General features: G+C 50.0%; 1 protein-coding gene across 1 annotated transcript in view; it reads right to left on the bottom strand.

The window, feature by feature from the left end:
• MED27 (mediator complex subunit 27) overlaps positions 1-16010 on the bottom strand; it is a 1027121-nt gene extending 1011111 nt beyond the window's left edge. The window contains exon 1 of the mRNA XM_078646177.1: positions 15726-16010. Within this exon, the coding sequence (XP_078502303.1) occupies positions 15726-15916 (191 nt within the window). The 5' untranslated portion in view covers positions 15917-16010. The remainder of the gene's footprint in view (positions 1-15725) is intronic.
• Between the last annotated feature and the right edge of the window lie 2370 nt (positions 16011-18380).

Here is an 18380-nt window from a genome sequence, read left to right as displayed (position 1 = left end):
TCCAGGTCCCTTGCTCCTAAGCACCCCAGCTCCCTTGCCTCCAGCTCTCCAGGCCCCTTACCCCCAGTTCCCTAGCTCCTAGGCACCCCAGCTCCCTTGCCTCCAGTTCCCTTGCTCCTAGGCACCCCAGCTCCCTTGCCTCCAGTTCCCTTGCTCCTAGGCACCCCAGCTCCCTTGCCTCTAGCTCTCCAGGCCCCTTACATTCCCTTCCTCCTAGGCACCCCGGAGCCACAGCTCCCTTGCCTCCAGCTCCCCAGGCACCTTGCTCCTAGACACCCCAGCCCCCTTGCCTCCAGCTCCCTTGCTCCTAGGTACCACAGCTCCCTTGCCTCCAGCTCTCCAGGCCCCTTGCTCCTAGGCACCCCAGCACCCTTGCCTCCATCTCTCCAGGCCCCTTGCTCCTAGGCACCCCAGCTCCCTTACCTCCAGCTCTCCAGGCCCCTTTGCTCCTAGGTACCCCAGCTCCCTTGCCTCCAGCTCTCCAGGCCCCTTGCTCCCAGGTACCCCAGCTCCCTTGTCTCCAGGTCCCTTGCTCCTAGGCACCCCAGCTCCATTGCCTCCAGCTCTCCAGGCCCCTTACTCCTAGGCACCCCAGCTCCCTTGCCCCCAGTTCCCTTGCTCCTAGGCACCCCAGCTCCCTTGCCCCCAGTTCCCTTGCTCCTAGGCACCCCAGCTCCCTTGCTCCTAGGTACCCCAGCTCCCTTGCCTCCAGGCCCCTTGCTCCTAGGCACCCCAGCTCCCTTGCCTCCAGGTCCCTTGCTCCTAGGCACCACAGCTTCCTTGCCTCCAGGTCCCTTGCTCCTAGGCACCCCAGCTCCCTTGCCTCCATGTCCCTTGCTCCTAGGCACCACAGCTTCCTTGCCTCCAGGTCCCTTGCTCCTAGGCACCCCGGCTCCCTTGCCTCCAGTTCCCTTGCTCCTAGGCACCCCAGCTCCCTTGCCTCCAGTTCCCTTGCTCCTAGGCACCCCAGCTCCCTTGCCTCCAGTTCCCTTGCTCCTAGGCACCCCAGCTCCCTTGCGTCTAGCTCTCCAGGCCCCTTACAGTTCCCTTGCTCCTAGGCACCTCAGAACCCCAGCTCCCTTGCCTCCAGCTCTCCAGGCCCCTTGCTCCCAGGTACCCCAGCTCCCTTGTCTCCAGGTCCCTTGCTCCTAGGCACCCCAGCTCCATTGCCTCCAGCTCTCCAGGCCCCTTACTCCTAGGCACCCCAGCTCCCTTGCCCCCAGTTCCCTTGCTCCTAGGCACCCCAGCTCCCTTGCCCCCAGTTCCCTTGCTCCTAGGCACCCCAGCTCCCTTGCCTCCAGGTCTCCAGGCCCCTTGCTTCTAGGCGCCGCAGCTCCCTTGCCTCCAGTTCCCTTGCTCCTAGGAACCCCAGCTCCCTTGCCTCCAGGTCCCTTGCTCCTAGGCACCCCAGCTCCCTTGCCTCCAGGTCCCTTGCTCCTAGGCACCCCAGCTCCCTTGCCTCCAGGTCCCTTGCTCCTAGGCACCCCAGCTCCCTTGCTCCTAGGCACCCCAGCTCCCTTGGCTCTAGCTCTCCAGGCCCCTTACAGTTCCCTTGCTCCTAGGCACCTCAGAACCCCAGCTCCCTTGCCTCCAGCTCTCCAGGCCCCTTGCTCCCAGGTACCCCAGCTCCCTTGTCTCCAGGTCCCTTGCTCCTAGGCACCCCAGCTCTCCAGGCCCCTTACTCCTAGGCACCCCAGCTCCCTTGCCCCCAGTTCCCTTGCTCCTAGGTACCCCAGCTCCCTTGCCCCCAGTTCCCTTGCTCCTAGGCACCCCAGCTCCCTTGCCTCCAGGTCTCCAGGCCCCTTGCTTCTAGGCGCAGCAGCTCCCTTGCCTCCAGTTCCCTTGCTCCTAGGCACCCCAGCTCCCTTGCCTCCAGGTCCCTTGCTCCTAGGCACCCCAGCTCCCTTGCCTCCAGGTCCCTTGCTCCTAGGCACCACAGCTTCCTTGCCTCCAGGTCCCTTGCTCCTAGGCACCCCAGCTCCCTTGCCTCCAGGCCCCTTGCTCCTAGGTACCCCAGCTCCCTTGCCTCCAGGCCCCTTGCTCCTAGGCACCCCAGCTCCCTTGCCTCCAGGTCCCTTGCTCCTAGGCACCCCAGCTCCCTTGCCTCCAGTTCCCTTGCTCCTAGGCACCCCAGCTCCCTTGCCTCCAGGTCCCTTGCTCCTAGGCACCCCAGCTCCCTTGCCTCCAGGTCCCTTGCTCCTAGGTACCCCAGCTCCCTTGCCTCCAGTTCCCTTGCTCCTAGGCACCACAGCGTCCTTGCCTCCAGGTCCCTTGCTCCTAGGTACCCCAGCTCCCTTGCCTCCAGGCCCCTTGCTCCTAGGCACCCCAGCTCCCTTGCTCCTAGGCACCCCAGCTCCCTTGCCTCCAGGTCCCTTGCTCCTAGGCACCCCAGCTCCCTTGCCTCCAGGCCCCTTGCTCCTAGGCACCCCAGCTCCCTTGCCTCCAGGTCCCTTGCTCCTAGGCACCCCAGCTCCCTTGCCTCCAGGCCCCTTGCTCCTAGGCACCCCAGCTCCCTTGCCTCCAGGCCCCTTGCTCCTAGGCACCCCAGCTCCCTTGCCTCCAGGTCCCTTGCTCCTAGGTACCCCAGCTCCCTTGCCTCCAGTTCCCCTGCTCCTAGGCACCCCAGCTCCCTTGCCTCCAGCTCCCTTGCCTCCAGTTCCCCTGCTCCTAGGCACCCCAGCTCCCTTGCCTCCAGTTCCCTTGCTCCTAGGCACCCCAGCTCCCTTGCCTCCAGGTCCCTTGCTCCTAGGCACCACAGCTTCCTTGCCTCCAGGTCCCTTGCTCCTAGGCACCCCAGCTCCCTTGCCTCCAGTTCCCTTGCTCCTAGGCACCCCAGCTCCCTTGCCTCCAGTTCCCTTGCTCCTAGGCACCCCAGCTCCCTTGCCTCTAGCTCTCCAGGCCCCTTACAGGTCCCTTGCTCTGTGGTAAATAAATAAATAATACCCTATTTTTGACTAGGCATAAATCATAACAGATAGCTCAATAAATAAGAGTCAAGATTCGAGGTAGTAGGAGTTTCTGCAGGTTTATTACAGCATAAGGACAGGATCAGGACAACCTGCATAGGATGACCCAGCAGCTGCTGGGGCCGGGTCTGGGATGAGCGCGCTAACTTTTAATAACAATACACAGGCATATATACATAGCGCGAACACATAGCATTACATTGCAGTAGGCGTAGCAGTGGGTGGAGCAGAAGGCGTGACGCGTAGCAGTCGCGAAAGATAACAGTAAAAGTAGGTGTAACTGGGCGTATCCATAGACATGTGGTGCAAACGTAACAGAATATGTCATGAATGGGGCGGAAACATAGGAGGGGGCTACCTAAGGAGCCGGGACCTCTAACCTAATGGTGCGCGTAAACTGGCAATGACGTATTACTAGGAGAAACTGGGGGCTATGAACTCTGTGCTAGGAGCAGAGACTAAAGTCTGGAGGGTCGGAGCGACATGTACCTAAACCCTATCTGGTATCTGATGTTTAGGGAACATGTTGATATAAACTAGAAGTCATGAGGGGAAAGGCTAACTTGATTCTAAGACTGGACCATGCATTATTCTTCATGTAGTGCGTGATGAAGAATACTAAATGACCATTAAATACAGTATTTCTCTAACATGGAGACGAGAAGGCTAGACAATGACGGAAACTATTGATGCAGTTCAGTAGCTTAGGAATGCAGAGAAGGAGGACTGAACTGATAGCTGGAACTATAACATACTTTTGGCAGACTCAGAGGCAGAGCCAAGCTACACCGGGCACTGCGAGGCAGGAAGTAAGTGAAGGGTCGAGGATACAGGTGGGGGCTGTATCGCTCCTCAGCGAGGCTTCAGGAGACAGGAGCTGAATCTGTGGTCCGGGCCCTTTTGAGGCCTGGAAACGGGGACTTTATAATGGAATAACGTGCACACTGAGAAACGTGGCAACGTAACTTTACATAGGCCTGATATTCGTAGTATTCACGAGGACTGGAAAATAGCATACTAGAGGTGGACACAACTGTAATTGCGTCATTAATCGGACATGGGGAATAACATATGCATATTGGTCATGCACACATAACATATGATGGATGAGGCGTAGGGACACAGAACATGGCAAAATTTACTTTTCCACATTCCCTCCTTGTCACTACGTTTCCATCAGGAAACATCAATATTCATGATACCGTCTATCATTTCATACAGTACCATTTGCTCGTCTCGAATTATCTTGGAACGGGACTTAGAACGGGGCTTAGGACTAGGAATACAAGAGGTAGCACACATGCTGCAAATCGCAGGGCCACATTGTATACAGAGGCAGCAGCTAAATATGATCGCTACTGCAATACTTAGAAAGGACAGGACTTTCCATCCCCATGCGGAAATTATATTCCAGAACCAACCGGACCATGTCCAGGTGCCTGGATCTTGATGTAACAGATGGGCAATATTATGGAGTCTGGTTATAGCTGAATAAACAGACGGCGCGTTATTTGGAATGAAAATGCAACAACTAGATCCGATGAGTCTACAGGCCCCGCCCCTATCGGCCAGTATGACGTCAAGGACGAGACGATTCTGTAAAACGACAATTCTCATAAAGGATTGCTCTTCAGTTAAGTTACCTAGAGCGGAGGCAGTCTCATCTACTACAGCTTCAAGGGTTCTTGTTAACCTACGGATTAGCTTACTATTTACAACTGTACCTAAATAAGGGAAAACACCTTTATCTATATCAATGAATTGCTCTGCGGCAGTTTCAGTATAATCGACAATCGGGAGATATCTCTTGTGTCTAGTATGTACTAGGAAGGAATTCCTATGGTAGTCAGGTGGGGCTAGAAAAACAGGTGGCAGTAGGAAGGCAATGTAACAGGTTCCCTCCCAATCGAGGGGCAGACGAACATATGCAGTTTGACCACAAACAAAATAAGAATGACGTGAGGCTTTAAAAATAGATTTCCCACTGTCACTATACTTGATAACAGTAGTACATTCACTATGTCCTACGTGTACAGAACCCTTATTTCGGATACATAATTCGCCTTTGACTGGTAGTACTGAAATAGCAGGTGAGTCTGGAGTAGTATCAGACTGAACATTCAGGACCATGAAATTCGACGAATAATTACCTAAATTATACACTTCATTTTCTAGATCTAAACCTGTTCTGTGGGGGAGACCTTGCTTGTCTGGAAAACATGTACTGTTAAGAAAAGACATATCTGTTGCGGATGACGTTAACGTGGACCATGCTCCACATGAACCATTATGTGAGAATGGATAAGGAAAAAGTGGCAGAACTCCCTTCGGTGTCTGGAAAGGGGGGAGTCGACCACACACCCAACAATTAGTGGCATTGCTGGTCTGGTGTGAGTAATGTAACATACGGATAAATGAATTGTTACGCATAGCGAGGCGGTAAGAATATTCGTGAGGAGGTAGATCACTAAACGTGTGCTCTACTGTAGCATTAGCAGACTTATTTACATGAGAAACTGAGAAACACAGGAAAAGTGCGTAGCTGGTGCAGGAAATCATTATGCTGAGAAATAATATGAAACTTAGAAAAACGATACATTGAATTGAGTTTTGACTGACTCTCTCACTATGGGGGTCTATTTTATACATGTCAGAAACAGTCTAACCGTTTCACCTAGGGGAGGACTTATACAATCAAACTGACTGACTTATTTTACTAGACCGTAGTTTTTGCTTATACTCCTGTTGCGGAGTTTTCTCTAACAGGGAAGGGGTTGTAACAATGTCTTTTGCGGGACAGTCCTTTAAAACAATGTCTTGGCAGTCTTTAAAATCCTGGGACTCCTTGGAAATGTTTTTAGAAACGGGTTTCAATCCATTGAAAAGTTTTACATGAGAAAGGTGGACCCACCCCTTCCTGCCTTCCAGCTTGACGGCAGTACGGGTGGTCAAGAGGACCTGACGTGGCTCCTTCCAACGAGGTTCCAGCGGACTTGATCTGTCAAAATTCCGGACCATCACAAGGGAACCTGGAACGATTTCATGCGGTGCCACCTCGGTATTGTCTGGAAAGGCGGCAGCAACCTGTGAACGACATGAGTTGAGGGCAGACATCAAGGAAGCTAGGTAATCTGTCAACATATTACATGAAACATCGGTAATACTTCGGGGTCTAGGAGTACCCCACATGTTAGGGGGGCGGCCGAATACGACCTCATACGGGGACAGACCTGATCTGGAATGTGCGACCATGCGCATATAAAATAGAGCAACTGGCAGAGCTACTAGCCAGTCCACACCTTTTTCTTTACAGACTTTTGCAATACGGATTTTCAGGGTCTGATTATGTCTCTCGACTAGACCGGCTGCTTCAGGATGGCGTACACAATGAAACTTCCACTGGTACCCTAACAACAGGGAAACATGCTTCATTAACTCTGAGGAGAATGGCTGACCGTTATCAGAATATACGACTCTAGGGAGTCCATACCTAGGGAAAAATTCACGAACCAACTGCTTGGCAGTGGTCGTGGCTGTGTAATCTGGGACTGGATATGCTTCTGTCCACCTGGACAAAGCGCATACTACTACAAGGACATACTTGAAACCTCGACATCGCTCCATTTGAATATAATCCATCTGGAGGACCTCAAAAGGGTGGTCAGGGGGCTGGAAACCACCTTGTTCCACCGGGACACTTTTACCTGGATTAAACTGACAACATATCATACAGGTACGGACTTTCTGCTTGGCTGCAGCTCGTAAATGCTTGTTGAACCAAATGTTCTGGATACTGTCTAACATAGCTTTTTCTCCTAAATGTGCTGGACTATGTGCGGTATTGATAATGACTTGAACCATAGAGTCGGGGAGAAACCATGTGGCTCTACCCTTCGTTAACCATCCTTGATCTGTCTGGACCCCTCCTTGTTCGGACCATTTCTTGATTTCTTCGGGAGTAGCATGTAACTGGATATCTATGACATCTTGAGTAGGGTCCTTAACTGTCATGCATGTAGTCGGATCTGGAGTATGTGTCTGATTAACTGGAATGTCTAGAGTCTGTGCTGTAAGCTTGGCTGTGCGGTCTGCTAGATCGTTACCTTGGGAAATAATGTCAGTAACTTTCGTATGTGCTTTGCATTTCATGATAGCAATGGATGTCGGTAAATGTATGGCATCTAACAGAGCTTGAATAAGGAAACCATGCTGAATCTTGGTTCCATGAGAAGTCATGAAACCTCTCTCCTGCCAGAGCACTCCGAAGTCGTGTACAACTCCGAATGCGTAACGTGAATCTGTGTAAACATTTACTTTCAGGTTCTTGGCGTGTATACAGGCTTGTGTCAGAGCGACTAGCTCTGCTGCTTGAGCGGACAGGGTATCAATACGGTGTGTTTCAATAACTTCGGTGTCAGTAGTCACTGCATACGCGGCGACTAGTTCTCCTGTACTAGTTCTCATACATGAACCATCCACATAAAGTGTCAGGTCGGGATCTGGTAACGGAATATCTGTCAGGTCTTGTCTTGGCTTTGTCGTAATGTTAACTACTTCCACACAGTCATGTGGGTCAGGATTTGAACTAACTGATGGTAACAGTGTAGCAGGATTCAGGACGTTGCAGCGTCTAATTTCTATGTGTGGCTGGAACAGTGTCAATTCATAACCTGTTAAACGTGCAATTGTCAAGTGCTGAGTTTGTGTTCGGTTCAAAAGAACTTCTACTGAATGTGGGACTTGTACTGTCAAGGAGTGTCCTAAAACTATGGAATCACTTTGTCTGATAGCTAGTGCTGTGGCTGCAACTGACTTGAGGCACACAGGCAACGCCTGGGCGACTGGATCTAATGTGCTCGAAAAATAAGCACAGGGCTTGGATTGTCCTGCTTGATCTTGTGTGAGAACAGATAATGCTGTACCTTCACGTTCAGTAACGAAAAGTGTAAAAGGCTTACTGTAGTTCGGCGTAGCTAGAACTGGAGCTTGGCATAGGGCTTTCTTTAACTCGTTGAAACTAAGTGTATGTTCAGATGTCCAAGGGAGGACAGTCGATACGGCTGCCTCCTGTGTCGTTAACTGTATCAGTGGCTTGGCTAGAAATGCATACTGGGGAATCCATTGTCTACAATAAGAAGTAAGGCCGATAAAGGCACGTACCTCCTTCTGGGTTCTGGGCTGGGGAAGACTCGCTATTAACTGGATACGGTCGGGTGTCAACTGCCTACCCCTCTTGGACAGTAAGTGTCCTAAGTAGACCACTTGCTGGACACAGAATTGAAGCTTCGAAGGTGACACCTTGTGCCCCATCTCGGCTAGAAAATACAAGACTGTAAGTGATGCTCGCTCGCAAGCACGTTCAGAACGGGCTGTGATCAGTAGATCATCGACATACTGGAGCAGGGCAGTGTCAGTTGGCATGTGAATGTTGTCTAGTTGTCTCTTGAGTGCTTGACTGTAAATACTAGGACTTTCTGTGAAACCTTGAGGAGCGCGTGTAAACATATAGCTCCTTCCATTTAAACAAAATCCGAAAAGAAACTGGCTGTCTGGATGAATTGGAACACTAAAAAATGCATTCTTGAGGTCAATGACAGTGAAGAACATGGCTTCGGAATCAATGGCTGTCAGTAGGGAAGAGATGTCTGGGACAACTGGGTACTGTGGAATAATACATTTATTAAGCTCTCGTAAATCAATCACTAATCGATATACTGGGGGTGCATTTGGATCAGTACGTTTCATGACTGGAATGATCGGAGAATTACATACATTGGAGTCAGTTTCTACAACTACTCCTTGAGCGATGAGTTCGTCAATAATTTTGGATAAGGCTGCTACAGCCTCAGGTGACAATCTGTACTGTCTGATTCGTGGTAACACTACACCTGGTTTGAGAGTCACACGATAGGGTGTGATTTGCATGTAACCTACATCAGTTGGACCTTGCGCCCATAAATGCTGCGGAACATTAGACAGTCTTGAATCAAAATCTCGTAATACATAGTGACCCTTAAAGTCACGTAGGAACAATCGTATTCCCTCTGGGGAACAGCATATGACGGCACCTAACTCTTTCAGTGTCTTAATGCCTAATAGATTTTCTGGACATGACTTAGTAAGTAACAGATCAGTAGTGCGGGACAATGGACCTACTTCTAGAGTAACTGGCTTAGATATCTCGTTAACGATAGGTTTTCCTGAAAATCCAAGGGAAACATTTCTTGAGCCTGAGAGCGGAGCCCCTGGAACTTCGGCATGACTAATTGTGGTCCTACTTGCCCCTGTATCGATCAAAAACTTCCTGTCTTTCCCTAATACTTGACTGTGAACATAGGGACCTTCTTGATCTACAGGTATCTCGATGAGAGGCAAGCCTACCTCCCTCTCTAGGCTGTTTCATGAATATGACTGGTACTCTGGATACTCGGACTGTGCATACTGGTACATCTGTGATGTAACGTGCTGTGTTGCAGCAATAGGCTGCGGTACTGTAACTGTCTGTTGTGCATTCTGTGACTGAGGAGTCTGTGAAACTTGTTCTTGTCTCGGCGGACGTGGTCTTTCTTTAGTCTTACCAGTAGCTATGTTGTGTTTCAGAACTGCACACTCATTTATAAAATGACCTGGCTGTTTACAATAATTGCAGTTCCCTTTAACGGGAGCTGCAGGATGACTGGCTTGATTCGGACCCCTCTTCTGACTGTCTTGAGGAACAGATTGTGCAACTAGCACTTTCATTTTCGTGTCTTTCATACGTTTTCTCTCGTGTTCTTGCTCTTCCCTAATTCTATTCTGGTGATACTGAAGCATCTGGAGCATCTGGGACGGAGTATTTGCTTGCCAGGTGCTTTCAACTTTCAAAACTCGATTTTTAATTTGTGGACTTGAATTCTCGACTAATTTAGTAACGAAAAGGTGAGGGTATGACTCACTACTTGTCTTGAGACCACTGTTGATACTGAAACATTTTTCAAATCTAGAATAAAAATCACTAATATCTTCGTCTTGTTTCTGTTTACAGGCTGAGATTGCATCCCAGTCTTCTTTTCTCGTTGTCAATAATCGGGGTAAAACTTGAATCAATAATTCTGGTAATTCTTTACATTTATCTCCAAGACCGGTACCTGGTACTCGTGCCTTGTCTTCAGCTTCTAGAGCTGTCCAATCGATCTTTTTCTCTCCCACCTCCCATTCTTTTTCCTTTAACTTTTCATACACCCCTGCGGGTAACAGGACCTTTAACATTTTAATGATATCTGGGTAAGTATATTCTCCCATACGGAGCATGTCTTTTAATTCTCTATGGAACCCTGCTGGATCTTTGTCATGACAGGGAATTAATTTCTTCATTTCAAGGAGTTCCATCTTTGTGATTGGAGTGTATACAAACACTCGTTGCATTTCGCCACCCGTCCCTCTGACTGGGTGGACTTCTCGTAACGGATTCCGTCTGTCTATGTAAAACGGTTTACTTTCTGGGGGTGAGACATGAACAAAATGCGGGTTCAAGAACGTTCTATATTTGTGACGCTGTTCTAGAATGACACTAATTAAATCGGTACCTAGACCTTTCCATCTATACTGGAGTAACTCGTTCAGGACATCATGTAACGGACCTGGATCAGAGTGTTGACCCTCATACAGAGTAATGAGGTGCTGAATCATATACATACCCACCAGTCGCTGCTCGGCTGGGGGCAGTTTCAGAAACATTTGTGCCACTATTTCGTCTGGAAAAGTGGTAGAATCAGTAATCCATCGGACTGCTGATCGGGCTAGTTCTTGTTCATGCATGGTACTTAACTCACTATAACCGATTCGTGATTTCAGAATATGATCGGTAGCTTGGAATACTTGTTCTAGAGAACCTTGTTCTGGTGCTGAATGATGAAAAATAGACTTGGGTTCTAGGCGTAAATGGCGATCTGGAAATCTAGATTTTCCTACATACGCTATTCTGGCGGGATTCTAGTCTTCTTCTTCAGGATCAGAGATACTTTCTTTCTCGCTTACTTGTGCTGCTTTACGTTGTTCGTGTATCTTTATTATCTCTTTACGGATTTTCTTGTACATACTCTCCATAGCACCGACGGTCTTGTGCTTACCCTCGGCTATATTATCACTCCACCTTGTCAGGATTCTCATTTCGGCTGAATCTTTAGACGGGTAATCTTGTTCTCTTATTAGACAATTGATCAGGAACTTTAATATCATGAGCTGGATCTCGGCTTTCCTTTGAGACATAGTCTCGCTAATACTTTCTGGATCATCCCCTGTACGGATGAAACGATATATTCTGTCTAGATCTTCTTTCATATTCGGTAAGGTGACTAGATACTCGGCCACCTTTCTTACGCGAAATGAATATAAAACCATATTATCCTCGCCTGGGACTGGATCATAGCAACATTCGGCAAGGGATTTTCTTATTTCTGCAACAGACTGATACCTAGGCGTACGCTGTGATGCTTGTGCATGTAATTCGGCTAACGTTAAACGCTTGTGTGGCGGCGGGGTTTGAGGAGGACCTCCTCCTGCAGCCCCTAAACTGGAGTCGTCTACTGAGGCTCTACGTCCTGGCAGAGTGGGAAATGGAAATGTAGGCTGGACTTGTATGGCGGGCTGGACCGGGGGTACCGTAACAGGTACTCCGGTGTCTGGAGGAGCGGGAAGTGCCTGATTTACAGGGACTGGCGGAGCGCGAACAGGATTTGCATATTCTGGGACTGTGTCGTCCAAATAGGACGAAATAAAAATATCAGCTGCGGTCGGTTTGTGACGTAGCTTGGTCGGAACTAATGGTGGCGGGAAATTACTGGATGCCTCTGGGGTCGCTTTTGGCAAGCCCTCGGCAAGAAGAGGATACATTCCCTTAATGAGGGCATGCCTCTGTCTGTCTGACTGTTCGGCTTTGACTCGTTCACCTATCTCGATTAATTCTCTTTCTTGGGCTCGTTCTTGGGATTCTCTACTTAACTCTGACTTTCTGACTTCCTTTTCGGTTCTTCTATGCGCTTCTTTACGCCATAACTCGATGGCATCTTTCTGTGACTGTCTGGCTTTCTTTTTCCATAATGCTTCTTCTACTCGCATGATACATTCGGCATCCCATGTACCCGATACGGGCCATCTATACTTTTCTTCTAACGGTTTGGTATACTCTACCCATAAATCTAGATACAATATGGCGCTTATGCCATGTTTCTGATACATAAAGTGACCTGGACTGTCCCTAGGCGGGACAGGAACTGCTTCTTCTAATAAACCCTTTCTAGTTTTTAGCTGACGTAATCTTGAAAAGAGCGGCATTGTAAACTTGAATCGGAACACAATACAATACACGAAGAACAATAACAATTGGGAAAACAATTCAGGCATACCACGACATTGGAAATACATTAAACAATATCATAACATAACAGTTCGAACAGAATATTACCTGGAATACTGAGAACAGAAACAGAACAGAATTTCTCGAGAACGGAACAGACTAGAATTACTGGATGCACTGCTGAAACAGTACGGAACATACCGGTCCCATAAAGGGACGCATCAAGACCCGTATCCACCTAGGTGAACACTTCGTTTGTGAGTCTGGGCACCACCAACCCACGGACCAGGAGTCAATTTAGATTGGTCCTGTCTAGATACTACCCCAGCAATGGTACTCACCGGGCAGCAAGAACGGAAGGCCTCGGACGGGACTGGGCTGACGACGACGGACTTCGGACTTCAGTTACGGGTGGGCCTCCGGATACCTCGGACCTTGGACTCTCGGCTTGGGCTCTGGTCGGGACTCGCCGCGTTCCTCCACCGTCTCGTTCGGATGCTGGACCGCCTCCTCCGTCTCCTCCGTGGGCCTGAGGGATACTTGAGCAGAAATATCTGCCACTGCGCAGAAGAGTTCCGTCACGACTGTAGAGGGTCAGGGGGTCGGCGTGGCTTCACCGACGCGTGGGGAAAGGGCAAGTCCCTATTCGGGCGCCATTATGTGGTAAATAAATAAATAATACCCTATTTTTGACTAGGCATAAATCATAACAGATAGCTCAATAAATAAGAGTCAAGATTCGAGGTAGTAGGAGTTTCTGCAGGTTTATTACAGCATAAGGACAGGATCAGGACAACCTGCATAGGATGACCCAGCAGCTGCTGGGGCCGGGTCTGGGATGAGCGCGCTAACTTTTAATAACAATACACAGGCATATATACATAGCGCGAACACATAGCATTACATTGCAGTAGGCGTAGCAGTGGGTGGAGCAGAAGGCGTGACGCGTAGCAGTCGCGAAAGATAACAGTAAAAGTAGGTGTAACTGGGCGTATCCATAGACATGTGGTGCAAACGTAACAGAATATGTCATGAATGGGGCGGAAACATAGGAGGGGGCTACCTAAGGAGCCGGGACCTCTAACCTAATGGTGCGCGTAAACTGGCAATGACATATTACTAGGAGAAACTGGGGGCTATGAACTCTGTGCTAGGAGCAGAGACTAAAGTCTGGAGGGTCGGAGCGACATGTACCTAAACCCTATCTGGTATCTGATGTTTAGGGAACATGTTGATATAAACTAGAAGTCATGAGGGGAAAGGCTAACTTGATTCTAAGACTGGACCATGCATTATTCTTCATGTAGTGCGTGATGAAGAATACTAAATGACCATTAAATACAGTATTTCTCTAACATGGAGACGAGAAGGCTAGACAATGACGGAAACTATTGATGCAGTTCAGTAGCTTAGGAATGCAGAGAAGGAGGACTGAACTGATAGCTGGAACTATAACATACTTTTGGCAGACTCAGAGGCAGAGCCAAGCTACACCGGGCACTGCGAGGCAGGAAGTAAGTGAAGGGTCGAGGATACAGGTGGGGGCTGTATCGCTCCTCAGCGAGGCTTCAGGAGACAGGAGCTGAATCTGTGGTCCGGGCCCTTTTGAGGCCTGGAAACGGGGACTTTATAATGGAATAACGTGCACACTGAGAAACGTGGCAACGTAACTTTACATAGGCCTGATATTCGTAGTATTCACGAGGACTGGAAAATAGCATACTAGAGGTGGACACAACTGTAATTGCGTCATTAATCGGACATGGGGAATAACATATGCATATTGGTCATGCACACATAACATATGATGGATGAGGCGTAGGGACACAGAACATGGCAAAATTTACTTTTCCACAGCTCCTAGGCACCTCAGAACCCCAGCTCCCTTGCCTCCAGCTCTCCAGGCCCCTTGCTCCCAGGTACCCCAGCTCCCTTGTCTCCAGGTCCCTTGCTCCTAGGCACCCCAGCTCCATTGCCTCCAGCTCTCCAGGCCCCTTACTCCTAGGCACCCCAGCTCCCTTGCCCCCAGTTCCCTTGCTCCTAGGCACCCCAGCTCCCTTGCCCCCAGTTCCCTTGCTCCTTGCACCCCAGCTCCCTTGCCCCCAGTTCCCTTGCTCCTATGCACCCCAGCTTCCTTGCCTTCAGGTCCCTTGCTCCTAGGCACCCAGCTCCATTGCCTCCAGTTCCCTTGCTCCTAGGCACCCCAACTCCCTTGGCTCTAGCTCTCCAGGCCCCTTACAGTTCTCTTGCTCCTAGGCACCTCAGAACCCCAGCTCCCTTGCCTCCAGCTCTCCAGGCCCCTTGCTCCCAGGTACCCCAGCTCCCTTGTCTCCAGGTCCCTTGCTCCTAGGCACCCCAGCTCCATTGCCTCCAGCTCTCCAGGCCCCTTACTCCTAGGCACCCCAGCTCCCTTGCCCCCAGTTCCCTTGCTCCTAGGCACCCCAGCTCCCTTGCCCCCAGTTCCCTTGCTCCTAGGCACCCCAGCTCCCTTGCCTCCAGGTCCCTTGCTCCTAGGCACCCCAGCTCCCTTGCCTCCAGGTCCCTTGCTCCTAGGTACCCCAGCTCCCTTGCCTCCAGTTCCCTTGCTCCTAGGCACCACAGCGTCCTTGCCTCCAGGTCCCTTGCTCCTAGGTACCCCAGCTCCCTTGCCTCCAGGCCCCTTGCTCCTAGGCACCCCAGCTCCCTTGCTCCTAGGCACCCCAGCTCCCTTGCCTCCAGGTCCCTTGCTCCTAGGCACCCCAGCTCCCTTGCCTCCAGGCCCCTTGCTCCTAGGCACCCCAGCTCCCTTGCCTCCAGGCCCCTTGCTCCTAGGCACCCCAGCTCCCTTGCCTCCAGGCCCCTTGCTCCTAGGCACCCCAGCTCCCTTGCCTCCAGGTCCCTTGCTCCTAGGTACCCCAGCTCCCTTGCATCCAGTTCCCCTGCTCCTAGGCACCCCAGCTCCCTTGCCTCCAGCTCCCCTGCTCCTAGGCACCCCAGCTCCCTTGCCTCCAGGTCCCTTGCTCCTAGGTACCCCAGCTCCCTTGCCTCCAGTTCCCCTGCTCCTAGGCACCCCAGCTCCCTTGCCTCCAGCTCCCTTGCCTCCAGTTCCCCTGCTCCTAGGCACCCCAGCTCCCTTGCCTCCGGCTCCCTTGCTCCTAGGCACCCCAGCTCCCTTGCCTCCAGCTCCCTAGGCACCCCAGCTCCCTTGCCTCCTGCTCCCTTGCTCCTAGGCACCCCAGCTCCCTTGCCTCCAGCTCCCTTGGCACCCCAGCTCCCTTGCCTCCAGCTCCCTTGCTCCTAGGCACCCCAGCTCCTAGGCACCCCAGCTCCCTTGCCTCCAGCTCCCTTGGCACCCCAGCTCCCATGCCTCCGGCTCCCTTGCTCATAGGCACCACAGAGCCCCAGCTCTCCAGTCTCCCCCAGCGCCCTCTCCCCCTTGCCCTCACCTGAGGTCCCGGGTCACCGCTCCCAGCCCCTCCTGCACGCCCCCCAGGAAGGCCTTCTCGCGCTCCTCCAGGCCCCCCTTGTTCCTGAGCCCCTCCTTCAGGGAGTCGAAGACGCGGGTGACGCTGGAGCGCAGCGCCTGCACGGCGGAGATGGCCTGGGCGAAGGCCTCCAGGTTCACGGCGTCCGCCATGTCTGCGGGCTTCAGACTCACAACACTGCAGCGCGCGCGGCTGACGTCACGACGCGCGGGATGACGGAGTGCCGCGGCAACTCCGGCGGGAGTGATGTCACGCCGCGAGGGGCGACGGGAGCTGTAGTACTACGGCTGGAGAACGCGGTCGAAAACTGAAGGCGCGATGGGAGGTGTAGTACGAAGGCGAAGAAGGCGCGATGGGAGGTGTAGTACGAAGGCGAAGGTGGCCGCAAGGAATGGCGGTTGGAACAGAAGCAGAGTGTGAGACCCCGGGTGGTCATGGGAGTTGTAGTGCAAAGGGAGGGTGATGTGTAGAGGAGGCAAGTCTCTGCTAGTGAATTTATAACGAGGGGGGATGGGCACTGCTTTAAATGGAAATGTAGAAGTGCAGGTACTCCCGATTTAGGGTATTTATTTATTTGAGGTGTTTTTATATAGTGCGAATGTTACCCGTAGGTGTGAGAGCAATTTACAATAGAACCACTTCCAAAAAATAACGGGCAGCTTAAGTAAAAAATAAATAAATATAAAAAGGTGTTACTAAGTGGGAAATGCACTATAGTATATTATAAAACCTCTATTAGTTAATGCACTTCAGAGGTGTGTGTGCAAACAGAGAGCCACAGAATTGAATCTTGGTTGGTGCGGTACGGAATAGTGACTTGTGTTTTTTTAGGGCTATGAGGGCACATCCTGTGACAGAACGCATTGTAAATATGTAAGTCATTATTTTATACTTGCATTACACACAGTATAAGATAGACTGCTACAAAACGCACAAAACATTTAACTATAAAATGGTGCTGACTTTGTACTACCCAGTTGGACACAAATGGGGTTTTACCTATGCCTCTATGAAAAGTATTTCACCATGAATGATAGTATTGGGTAAACCAAAGTTTATTAGTTTATCCTGACAATTATGTCTTTTGTTTTCATTCGATTTAGATCTTTAGTTATTTTAGTGCAGGCAGATTAAAAAAGCATTATCAACTTCATGTGCTGCCATAAAGTACCGCATCACACAATTAGTACAAACCAATCATATATACAATAAACACATTACTATACAAACAGTACATAAATAAACAATTGAAAATGTCAAAGTGCTCATAATTTTGTTGAAACATGGAGACGCGTTTCGAGTCTCATGGATAAATCAGAGGACTCTCATCAGGGCTGTATTACTCAGGTCCATGGAAGCTATTTACAAAAAGAAGAAAAACACAAATTATACCTATCTGGTCCTCAACCCATTGCATCTTTACAAACAACTATTTGCAAAGGTTAAAGTGCAGCATACCTGATATTTTCAGATTCCAATGCTGCACTTGTATTGAATTGTGGTCTAGGTCGTGGCCGCCCACTGCAACAGATCGATGTATTTAGAACATTGTCTATGTATTGTTAGGGCAAAAATGGGGCAGAAGCGGGGATTTATTTTTACCTGTCACGTGTTAAACGGATGGAGCTTCTGACTTGCTGCCACCAAAAATTGTCTTCATGCGGATCACGTTCTCTAAAAAGTTTGGACAATTATTGTAAAACCTGCGCTTTACATGTTTTCGTTGTGCATTAACGAAAAAAGCTATGGTGCACTGACTTACTTGCCACGCTGCCCGCGGCGGGCCTCACTGCCGCTGCATCATGTCTGGTGTTTGTAAACTCTGCGGAAAAATGAATGCAGTCAAGAGCATGTGAGCCTGACCCAGCTACTCGTGTCGGCGAGATTGTCACCACTTTGTTTACACATTAACACGAAGCCTACCTTCGTTTTAATTTTTGGAAGCGTGTCCTGAATTCGAACCGATTCCGGGTAGACCGCCACCAAGAGCGGGCTTCACTACCGCTGTGTTTTGTATGATGGAATTAATTGCTGTGAAAACATGAAAAGCGGGAGAGGACGTGTGAGCCTGACACCGAGGTTTGTGCCGGTAGCAGTATTGTCTCATTCTTTGCGCATTTGACGGAGCCTACCTTCATGAAAGTTTTCAAAGCGTATCTTCTGTATGCATCACCGCAGGCTCAGTCTCCTCACAGGATAGACCTTCGAGTTTGAAAACCTAGTCATATGATGCTCATGTGACCTGTGGGAGTGGAAACCTGGGATGCTAGCTGATGTTTCCTGGGAGTTGTAGTTCCCCCTCGGTTCTGTGCACAAATCACGCTCTGTTTATTTCGCTGAGACAATTTAACCCATTATTCACACTATCAAATTTCATTATGAGGTAGGCTTCTTTTTGAAGTAAAGCCGTCTCTACATTAGAGAAGTGTTTTGGATCAATCCAGAACAGTATTGTCCACCTGAAATCATTTTCAGTGTGGTTACTGTTCACGAAATGTTCCACCATGGGCGCAGTCAGCACTTTTTTCTTAATCCGTGAACGGTGTTGGGTGATCCTTACATTTGCCGCCTGAGTGGTCTTCCCTATATACATTCTGTTGCAGGTGCATACCACAG

Source organism: Lissotriton helveticus, chromosome 5_1 (assembly GCF_964261635.1).
Source record: "Lissotriton helveticus chromosome 5_1, aLisHel1.1, whole genome shotgun sequence".
NCBI classification, from domain to species: Eukaryota; Metazoa; Chordata; class Amphibia; order Caudata; family Salamandridae; genus Lissotriton; species Lissotriton helveticus.
The sequence above is the reverse complement of the archived record's forward strand: the minus strand, read 5'-3'. Positions and strand labels throughout refer to the sequence as shown.